This window comes from Pungitius pungitius, chromosome 1, assembly GCF_949316345.1.
Source record: "Pungitius pungitius chromosome 1, fPunPun2.1, whole genome shotgun sequence".
Taxonomy (NCBI): domain Eukaryota; kingdom Metazoa; phylum Chordata; class Actinopteri; order Perciformes; family Gasterosteidae; genus Pungitius; species Pungitius pungitius.
The window spans coordinates 28,129,915-28,141,370 of NC_084900.1; the positions used below are offsets into that span (position 1 = coordinate 28,129,915).

Genomic DNA, 11,456 nt, shown 5'->3' on the forward strand with positions numbered 1-11,456 from the left:
TGATAATGCTGTGCCTTTTATTAATGGAAAGTTGGGGAAGAAGTCACAGGGTGATACTGTAATATAGTTATTCCTAAGTATGTTCAAATAATCACCATGGTGAAGTTTCTGACAAAAGTAATTAAGTCGAAAGCAGTCATGTTTGAATAAAAGCTGTAGTATGTTGGGGCAAAAAAGCCTGAAGGAACATTGATATAGTAAAAGGTCAACGTGTGTATATATATAAAAAAAGTCAAAACAGTATTGTATCGATTTCATGTTATTGTAAAGTCTGAGGTTGTATGGCATTCATTGTAGCAGTTTATGAAATGAAAATACAGCCTGTCAGGGAACAGCCATTAAAAAAATGATCTAGTTTGAAAGTCTCGTAGTAGTTGGCACCTGTTACCCAGGCGTCATTCTCCCCCTGCGCCGGCTCCTCGCGTCTCTTAAAATAGTCATAGAACAAGTAGATAATCCAATGCTTCTTTACTAGAAAAGGGGAAGAACGTGTAATTTTCTTTAACCAATTGGTGGAATCCAAATTACAGAGCAGCAATCATTTGGCAGACAGCCTCCCACTGCCTGTTCGTGCTATTTGAAGCGTGTGCACGTAGTTAAATGTTGGATCCAAGCTGTGACAAGAGGAGTCCAACGAGGAGGTGTTTAGAGCATCAAATATCAGAGAGAAGCTGCTGCAGCTCAGGTGCACTGACGTGAGGCTTTGTTAACTGTAGCAGCAGGTGTGATGGCAGCTGCGACACACGCTTGTTAGGTGCAACCTTCCTCCCTCCCTCCTGTGGGGGTGAACGCGTCGCTGTTTCAGTAACTGACAACAGCTGAGAAGAGTAGTCTGATGGGGCTTTAGAGACCACACACGGCTTCTTAATACAGCCTCTATTTCCCCCCTAAAATGTATTAGTTTTGGTCGGTTGGTTATTTGTTTTTACCTAGTGATGCCTTGTTGGTTGAGGCCTCTTCTCTGGTTGCACGTGAGACATTTTAACCTGGATGTTCATTAGAGGCCAGCCTTTCTACTACCGCAAACGCTAATGACTCAGAGCACAAATTGCCACCCCCTTTCAAAAAGGTCCTCTCTGACCCACAGCAGTTTTCAGCTTAATTCTTTAGAATTACTGTCAAGAAATGTGTCTTGGGGCCATCTGCTGGACAATCACTGAAACACAAAAGAAAAGCTATAGAGAGATAATGCTGATATTGGGCCCAAAACAAATTCCAGATGTGACTGGAGCCTCTTTGATCTTGTTTAATCATACTACATGTTCACTGTATGCGGGAGCACAGACTGATCAGAATCCTGTTTACAACACCCAGAGCGTAAGGAGGATACGAGCTATTTATAAAGGGATTGAAATCTTTATTTAGCCTAATACAGTACCATGGTTCACCTTAATCCAGAGTTAACACTGTGAACCCTGAGCTCAACATTAGCCTGACAGCCAGCACAATAGTAACCCACTTGTTGATAAATAAAACCGCAACAATCCACTTTGAGGAGTAGAAAGTTGGATTACAGTGTTTGTCCAGGGGCGTCCCGTAAATTCAGTGGTTATTATGGTCACATGTTGTCTGCTCACACACATCTCTCCCCCTCGTCCTTCCATCTTGGTTGTATTTTTTTGAGTGAGCTGAAGATCCTTAAGCATTGTAGGAGGAGGAGGAGACATTTCCACCATGGCCGGTCCAGTTGGTGTGGATGAAATGGCCGGGGTCGGACAGCAGTTCATATGTGTGGGCTCCAAAGTAGTCCCTTTGGGCCTAAAAACCACCCCCCCAAAAAAAACATATTACACACGTGATTCATTTGACAGTTGTGTCAGTCAACCTCCAAATAGCTTGTTCTGTTAAATCTGCAACTAGAAAAGTACTCTGTAAAAGCCATTGTGTCTGCTCCCCCCCCCCCAAACAAGCAAGTGTTGAATCTCACAAACCCTGCAAGCGTCTCACACTCCAGATGGTGGCGCAGTTACAAGGATGAATTCATGTCACAACGGATCTGCTCGTTATCGCTACGGAGGTCGATAATGATCACTTGCACCTCCCAGTTGAGAACAGCGAGAATCTCACACAAGGAAAAGCTGACCTTGTGTGTAGTATGGGATTCAAACTGACCATCAGTATATATCTGTGGTTTCAAAGAAATAAAATCGCAACACAAACAGAGAGGAGCTTTAATCCGATGTGCCTCCCCGCCTCATGCTCAGTGGGCTCTGGTCTTACCTGGAGGAGGTTGGCTGGCAGCTTTTCGGTTCTGTAACCATCATAGAAGGACAGAGCCGTGGTGAAACAGGGCATCGGGATGCCATGCTGGACTCCGGTGCTGACTGTTCTACGCCATGACTCCTGAACAGAAGAAGTGAACCAGACAACAACTTTTTATTTTAATAGAAGTTATGCAAAAAAAAGGGATCACCTGGAAATATAAATGATTGATTCTTCTTAGTGAACGAGCCACTTATATCCGAAAAGGAGGCGGGTCTTCCACGAGTCCGCTAAGTTGCAATGAGACGTTTCCACAATAGCATGAACACCAATTACTTGCTCAACCGTAGTTCTGCTACACGCTTGGCACACAGGAAACGAGTCGCAGTTGGCTGCAATTTGTCCATCACTAGTCACAGAGACGATCTGAGGACATTCAATCGGTCTACTGCCGAGGGTCTCAAGAGACAAGAAGTCCTGGTGGATCGGTGCAGACTCACTATGAGCCGTTCCTTTTGGACAGGAATATGTGACGTGTTGATTTCCCTGCTGCTGTTGGACACAAACTTTGGTATTCTATTGGCTTAGGTTTTGTCCATGAATAAAAGACCTCAGCCAAGAACGCTTGAATAGGATCAAGACATTTTTAGACGTATGCATAACAATACAATTTAACAAAGAAAACTACCTTTCAAAAACCCGCAGTGCAGCGGACTATGAAGCTAACAAGTGGTGTCCACCGTTTACTTTGTGAAAGAGGAAATATCTATTTGTGTGGGTATTGCAGATTGATCTTTGGCCACTTTCTCCTTCATCATCATCATCATCATACCTGACAGTCCTGCACGGCATTACTGAAGAAAGTGTCGAGCAATAAACTCTGCAGCTCGGCGTCCCGGTCAAACGCCTCTTTGATTTTTCCCAGGAACACACTGGTGGGAAGGGCAAAGAGCAGAAAAGGGAATCGTCATTAGGTAAGTGCAAGTCACACTGAGTGTTGGATTTACGCAACAGTTTTTGCCAGATTACACAAAACAAGCCAGTGTCACAACCATCATTTCCTCATCCTTCTCAATTACTGATTTTACAATGACAAAAAAAAGAAAAACACAACTTCCTTTATGGTGAGATATTAAGACTTCAGGGAGGCCCATCTCCTCTTATTATTATTATTATTCTGAAATCTGAAAAGGGGAATTAAATCAATTGCTCTCTTACACAACTACCAAACCATTGCTTTCACCATCTATGTGAAAGACACCTGTTGACATAAAAGTTGCACAATGCAGCAGTGAGGCAAAACTGTCGATATGGGAACACAAACAAGGTTAAAAGTACCTCCGGATGATGCAGCCTCCTCTCCACATCAGAGCGATGGCGCCGTAGTTGAGAGTCCAGCCGAACTCTTTGGCGGCCTGCCGCAGGAGCATGAAGCCCTGCGCGTAGGAGATGATCTTTGAGGCGTACAGAGCCTTGAAAGAGGAGAGAAGTACACGTTAGATTCATTAAACTGGTAATAGTTTTGAGCAATAATCCTCGTCACAACCAAACACTGAATGCAGGACAAACTGCATGGCTGTCGGATTGGACTTGTAGACCACAGTCTGTGGTACACCACACTGTGTGTTCTACCTTTCTGATGTCCTCCAGGAAGGCAGCCTTGTCCCCGCTGAACTTGACCCCCTGTGGTCCTAAAAGGCTGCGGCTGGCCTCGACTCTCTCGTCCTTTAGAGAGGACAAGCACCTGGCAAAGACAGCCTCCCCTGAAACAGAGATTTAGTTTAGTTAAAAAATAAATAAATAAAGGACACAGAGGCATAGAAAAAAGGACACGGTAACAGTTATTGGCACTCCAAAACCAAAACTGTGCAAATTCATTTAGAATTCCTCACAAATGATTTCATGTTATGATGGCTAATGACATATCCACCGATTTACTGCAGGAACACCAAGCAAACAAATGCCAGAGGATCAGCATGACTCATCAGAAGCTTTGAATGATTCATGCCGCGACTGCATCAGAAAAGAGAGATATGCCGTTGCTACGGTAAAATGGCCATTAGATTACCACTGTACCAAGAGAGGAGGAAGAAACTGTTGGGTAAGCATGACTTGCCAAAAAACAGCAAGGTGATGCAATATACTGGCGGAGAGGAAATGTGCACAGTGAGGGGACCCTCCTGGTGAGGAATGTTCTCCAACATGAGATCCAGCCATGCACACCATTAACGGCCCGTCAGCGCTCACACAATGAAACCTTTTGTAACACCTCGCTCTATCACAAAAGGATCTACAGCACTGAGAGCGGTCGAGGAAACAAATATGTTTATAAAAATCTAATCTCTACTATGGTTTTAGGGATTTGGTCGAGGGCAACAATGCACTTTTACTCAAGGTATCTGATGCATGTCCCTCTCACAAGCGGTGTCTGTTTGGTAGGGCATGAGCGGATATAAAAGACACATTTTGTACCGGTTGATTAAACTCCCTGACCATCATTTTGCCCCCCTACTGTTTGATGAAAGCGACCGCCTTACAGTCAGAGCAAAGACCAAAGCTGCAGACTATCACAAATCCTCCTTATGTCACCAGAGCACCAGAAAAGCCGCCAATCTTCTTAGTGGCAGCAAAGCTAAAGGTTAGTTAAAACAACCGGGATCATTATTGGCTACTCTTCAGTTTGTTCATATCGGTGTTGAAATATCGACGTGTGTGTGACGTAACATCATCTTTACTGAAAGCAGAGAGAAGGAAACCAGATACTTCCTTGTCCTTTCTTCCTCTTACCGATCAGAGTCACAGGTGTGCCGTACTCCAGGGCTGAGATGGCCGTCCACTTCCCGGTGCCTTTCTGTCCGGCGCTGTCGCGGATCTTGGGCAGCAGATGGGTGCCGTCAGAGTCCCTGTATTTAAAGATGTTGGCCGTGATCTCGATCAGGAAGGAGTCCAGCTCTGTCTTGTTCCAGCTGTCGAAAGCCTGAGAGATTCAACCAAAGTGTTACGAAATATAGTCAAGGACCCTTTATAATACATGAAATGTCACACGCCAACACCAATGCAGGTGACATATGTTAAAGCTCACCTGTGCCATCTCATCGTGGTCCATACCCAGAACATCCTTCATGAGGTGATAGGCCTCACAAATCAGCTGCATGTCGCCATACTCAATGCCGTTATGGACCATTTTCACGAAATGACCTGCGCCCTCATCTCCAACCTGCACCAGCAGGTCGATCAGAACATTGTGAGAACGACTTGATACAACAACCAACAGGTACGCTGACCAGTCACACGTTGCACAGCACTCACCCAGTCAAAGGTTCTCCTGTTCCGACCTTTGCAGCGATGCTCTGGAAGATATCCTTTAAGTGTGGCCTTTAAAATAACACAACAGAACGGATTTTAATTGATTTACCGGCTCAAACTCAACATGCACACGGTCGCACACGTCTCCGGCTGTATAACCATTTCTGTGCCCTGTATCCAACATTTACCACGAGGCTGAAAGTGCGAGCGGCCAAGAGGTTAGTTTTTTTTTTTGGATGACTCACCAGGCCTCCTTGTGTCCTCCCGGCATCAGTGAGGGTCCATAGCGCGCCCCTTCCTCTCCGCCACTGACTCCACTGCCGACAAACAGCAAGCCCTTCTCCTGCAGACTCTTACAGCGCCGCTGCACGCCCGAAACACAAATGCCATGAGTTCCACAAACAGAAAGAGACTTACAGCCGCTCAGTTTTTTGGTCCTGCGCGACTTACTGTGGTGTCTCTGTATTCAGAGTTGCCACCGTCGATGATGATATCCCCAGCCTCAAGTAGAGGGACCTGCAGGAGAAACAAATGGCCTATCGATGCAGTTGGGAAGGAGTGATTGGGAAACCTTGCTCAGACCGAACTACCGACCAGTTTGTCGATGAAGTCGTCGACAGCCTGTCCTGCCTTGACCAGCAGGATGATCCTCCTGGGCTTCTTCAGCTTGGACACCATGTCCTCCAGAGACTCGGCTCCAATCACCTTGGAGCCTTTGGCCTCGTTCTTCAGGAAGTCGTGCACCTTGGACACAGTTCGGTTGTAAGCACAGACCTGTTGGAGAGGTTTGGTAAGTACTCAGTGAAATAAAAAAAGGGATTAATAAAAAAAACGTGTTTAACTGCCAAACACAGTCAGAGTCATCATCTTACCACGAAGCCGTGGTCATTCATGTTCATGACGAGGTTTTGGCCCATGACAGCCAAGCCAATCAGTGCAATGTCTGCTCTGTGGGGAGAAGAGGTCACATTTAGGGAGTCAGGTCACACACGGAGCATCTGAAACCAGCCCACAATCACTTCCAACCTTCCAAACGTTCAATGAAAATTATATCTTATATGTAATTCGTCACTCCGTGTTTATACATCTGTTTTTATTACTTACGACATTTTCCACATCATTTTTCTGAACATTAAATCTGAGAACCAAAAAGTACTAAAACCTCAACAACATAGCTGTGAACAACTCATAGGTCAAAAGTTAAAAGTCTAACGTTACGATGCTTTAACCACAATGATTTAACGCTACCGTCCCACTTATACGACTAACTGAATAACTGTAAAACTACTTGGAGAACTTACTTCGCCATGGTGCTCCGTGGATAAGGTGTGTTCGCAGTGACAGATTCCAAATGACGAAAGGACTTCGCTTCAGGTTTCCTCCTCGCTCGTTTTTAACTTCCTTGTTCTTCCTCTTCGTGACGTCAGGGGGGAGGGGCTCACGTTGGCTCACGCAGACAATCCTGTACAGACGCCAATCAGATGACGGCCAGTAAACTGAAGCGATGTTGTTCTCGAAATCCCATTGGTCCAAAATCGTGAGCAGATGTACCCGTTCTCCTATTCGCCCGTTTGGCCGTCACTTACAAGACGTCAGCCACGCTGCCCTCCCCACCCTCCCTCCGCTCATTGGCCGTGTCGTTTCATGACCAATGACGCACTAAGTACATTTAAAGAGGAAGACAGTATTCTCTGAAATACTTATACCAGCACTAAAGTAATTGGACTTTATTTCAGAGTTGCTTGTGACATTTTACATTAACCCAGTTTTATTCTGGCGGCCTTTGGGACATTTACTGTCACAATTATTAAGAAAATGTTGAGCAAAACACCTCTTTTCTCTTCCATGAAACACAATCTCAAGCTATTAATGTCAAATGTAATCCAGAAAAACTGAAAATGTGAACACATTTTGCTTTTTATACTTAACTTGTGGAATATGAATACACTGTTGTACTAGTTTTGTATCAGGGTGTCTTGCAACATTTTCCTCATTCCAAAGCAGTTTTTTCTGGTAGAGAGGTTTTTTGGTAACACACAAGTACCAGGAAGTAGTAATATGTAAAAAGAACAAGACAAATAGGATTCCAACTGCACAAAGGAGAAGACAAACGGGCTGCATTTGTTTTGCTAACGCAAAGTTTGCACTTTTATTTTTGCCTCATTCACTAAACAGTTCAATGGTGCAAGATTACCATACACAGAATTAGGATATCTGCATGACACATCTATGCTATACAGCAAATGGATTATAATTATTACAAATACAGTAAACATATTTACATTTTAATTCAAGCTCCATCCAACACAAATATTTACAAAATAAGTATGAAAATGAAACCAGTCTGACAAATAATGTACAGTGTTAATGTTGTGGTTTGTCTTTTCTTTTTTTGGTGGACAAATCCAAAGGGAATGCGGTTAACTGATATTAATTGTCAGAGGGGAAGATGATCATGGCTAGCTTTGTTTTGAAAGGCATCAACGGAAGAATAAATCAAAATGTTGAGGTGAAGAAAGACACCATTACAACAATAGTATACTGTCATTTTTTGATGTCACTAGCTACTTCATATTATATTCCCTGATATTAGAAAAAAAAAACAGAATGAGTTAAAAACCACCCTAATTTAGTTATAATTCAAGTGGCTGGCTAGCACGAGTAGTGAGTAAATATTCTTCAAATCCAAAACAGACTTTCACTCAAACCACCTTCTAATAAAGAGGAACTACTCTAACTCACCTCCCCTGAAAAAGATGCTGTGGGTTTATTTTAGTTCACTTTTTTTTCTTTATATTAAACGATGGAAAAACACATCTTCATTTTACATTCAACGCTCTCCCGGTTCAGACTGGAGGAGGCTGCCACACCATCATTTGGTTCACTCGGAGTAGAACAACTAAACCGCACAGACTTTATTTGATCAGTTAGTTGAACCTTTTATTAATATGTGCAAAGAGCTGCAAACTAATATGTACATTGCAAACAATAAATACACTATCCAAAATAATATATCTCTGCAAATTAGTGAGTGAGTGAAAATGTTTGCTCTGACAAGTCTTCATATCGATACGCATCTCGCACAACACGCTGAGGTTAATGTGAGCTACGCCGCTCAGAGAGCCTTTATCGGTGCATAGATAGCTTTTCATTATTATTATTATTTTTCTTCTTAAGACAAAACATTTTCTCAGCAACAATCCAGCAGGTTTGAGTTTCTCTGACCAGCAGGTTGGCTGACCCGAGGGCAGTGACGCTCCACAATTTTCAATCATTCTGACTCCTGGTGCACAATTATGATCTCTTTACATTAACAACACTAGAATCTGTAAAGACTACCTCTGTTTCAAAACCGTCGACCATAACGTTCTCACGATAGGGTGGGCATACTACTGGTTGGTTGGCCAGCGTTTCTAACGCCCATCTGTGCATTCTTCTACCTTTTGAAGAAACAGAGGTGTCATTTATCAGGAGCCAAATGTAACAGTTATAGTACAATGTTCAGAGCAAATATTTTCATTAAGAATATCAGAAATAAAACCTTTTTGTATATTTTGTCCCTTTAATTTCACTTCTTCCTTTCCAATAAACAGCTATCCAGCATAGCTTTGATATGTGCTCTTATCCGTGTTCCTGATAATCATAAATAACCGTAACCTAAACATGGGTGATCTGCCTTTGTCTTGCTATAGATATGTGTAAATGTGCAAAATAATGTTAAACACCAATAAAGCTGGTTACAAATTGAAATCAATGCCCTGTTACATTTCGTATAAAACTTCACTGTGGAATGATTAAAAGCATTTTAGAAAAGAAAACAATGTTAATAATTTAAAAAAAATGTCAACCAATGAGAGTTGGTAGAGATGAGTTTCAATTCAATAACACAACTAAAAAATAATAAATGGTAACCTGGGGTGCTGCTCAACAGTAAGTACTTCTTTTTAGAGCTTTTAGCCAACAATGTCATGACAGAGAGGGGAGTCATGTGGTAGACGGTCTGTTTTCTGTCCTGCAGGCTTTATGCTAGCAGCTTCATCAATTATCTACTGACGTCAGGGCTCGAGCACTTTGATCTCCTTCTAGCTCCTTCCATCCAGCTTTCCATACCACACATATGTGATGGCTGAACTAAATGTTGGGCTTTTATCAACATTTTGGTGTAATAAAAACTGCGGAATGTCTTAAATAAGAGTAAACTACCACGCTGACCCCAGAACTGTATGTACAAAGCATATTCTTTCTGTCTTTCTTTCTCCTCCTTCTCCTCCTCCTCCTCAAAGCTTGATTTTTTCTTTAGATTAAATAGCAAAAAAGACAGGGGTAAATATCTACTCTTGAAGCAACAATCTATTGTGACATTTCCACTGATGAGATAAGATGTATTTTGGATGTTGACACAAATGCATGATTGTAGGTAATCGCTTGACTGACGGCACTACGCGGGTCGGCGTTGATGAATGTGCACAGACTGAGGAGTGGGATCTAAGTATCACACGGATGACAGTGGGAATCCAGCCCGACCCTCGGGTCTAGCTGAGCTGGTACACATTTTTCAGACTTAACATTTTGTATCTTAAGGCCGTGTAGTGGACGGCAGAGGGGAGCCAAAGGCGGCGGCCCGGCCTCACAGAGAGAAGAAAAAAATATTAATTTGTTAGCAGCAATAAATCTGGAAGCAGCTTTGCTTTTTTATATTTTCCTTCATGGTTTAAACTGTGGGTTGTCCGATTTATTAGAATTCTTTGAGTAAGCAAACCCAGTCATCTCCTGAGGACTTCTGCTGTTAGCATGCAGGCGTCTTAATAAAAAATTGAAAAAAAGACCAAAAATAGAATTCAAACTGTTCTCAGGTAACAAGTAACACTGATGGAGACAATTTCTTTACAGATGATTGGCAAACAGAAAATTTGTGTCCAAAAAGATAAGTTTCTGAAGAATCGTGCACACACAAGTAGACTATCACAACATGCTACTAGTTCAGGGAGTCAGGGATTGATGACAAAGCTGAAAACTAAAATAGGTTTTAACAGTGCCATAAAAACAAAGAACACAAAAAGCTGAGGAGGAGGAGGAGGAACGCTAAGTTGACACAGGCTTGTTGAAGGGCGAGGGGGAGGCAAATTTCTCTCAAACTGAAACTTTTAGTTGCATGAAAGGAGACTTAAGCCACAAGTCTACTAACAAGAGAAAACTGTCAAGAATCACAATGATTAATAAGTGTTAACACTTGGTATGTTCAAAAGGCTTGCCGGAAAGAATGGAAGCCGTGGTTTCCTGGGTGCCAATCAAGCCCCTCAGTTCTTCATTAAGCCACTGCGCCTCCTGGCCAGCTTAGATCTGTGGGAACAGGAGCTTATTTCGTGACGAGACAACAAAGCAGATTTCTGAAGAATTGTGAGTTAAGAGCAGCGTGAGAGAGCTGTCACAAGCCAGAGTTCGCTCGACTAGTTCGAACCAGAGTGAAAACTAAATTTTGGTTTTATTTCACAGCAACAAGTGGACCAACTGAAAATGAGTATTTGTTGAGGTGCTTGCACAAAGGAAGCCGGCCCACGGTATTCTAGTTTGACTTGGAACTGATCCGAGGTTTGTTTTGTTCTTTCTTTTTGGTTTGCTTTCTCTGTTTCTGCACCAATCTGTGGTGAAAATGCTTCTGTTTAATTAAACAAATTCACAGCACCAGAGACATTTCAGAAATATAAGGGAGAAAGGCTCTCCGGCCCTCTGTGTTGCTCAACCTCCAGCGTGCTGTCAGCAGGCCTCCCGTCTACGGCGTGACCAATATGACCAGCAGAATCACAGCTACAGAGACGCCCGGCAGCAGCAGCCACGGACTTGCGTCACATGCTGCTCTTTCCCTTCGTTAGACACTGAGGCGTTTTACCTAATAACACAGCTTATGATTCCAGGAGTCCTGTTTTTACGCTTTGTGTGGTTTTCGTGCA

The 11,456-nt window shown here is 43.0% G+C and overlaps 1 protein-coding gene across 1 annotated transcript; it reads right to left on the minus strand.

Moving 5' to 3' along the window:
• Positions 1 to 1,227: 1,227 nt before the first annotated feature.
• pgd (phosphogluconate dehydrogenase) lies at positions 1,228 to 6,949 on the minus strand. Its single transcript, XM_062564112.1, is given in 13 exon segments — positions 1,228 to 1,758; positions 2,221 to 2,343; positions 3,035 to 3,134; positions 3,541 to 3,674; positions 3,835 to 3,965; positions 4,990 to 5,179; positions 5,285 to 5,419; positions 5,508 to 5,577; positions 5,754 to 5,872; positions 5,959 to 6,024; positions 6,103 to 6,282; positions 6,381 to 6,456; positions 6,810 to 6,949. Coding segments are annotated over 13 exon segments (1,452 nt in total). The 5' UTR covers positions 6,818 to 6,949; the 3' UTR covers positions 1,228 to 1,638.
• Positions 6,950 to 11,456: the final 4,507 nt, after the last annotated feature.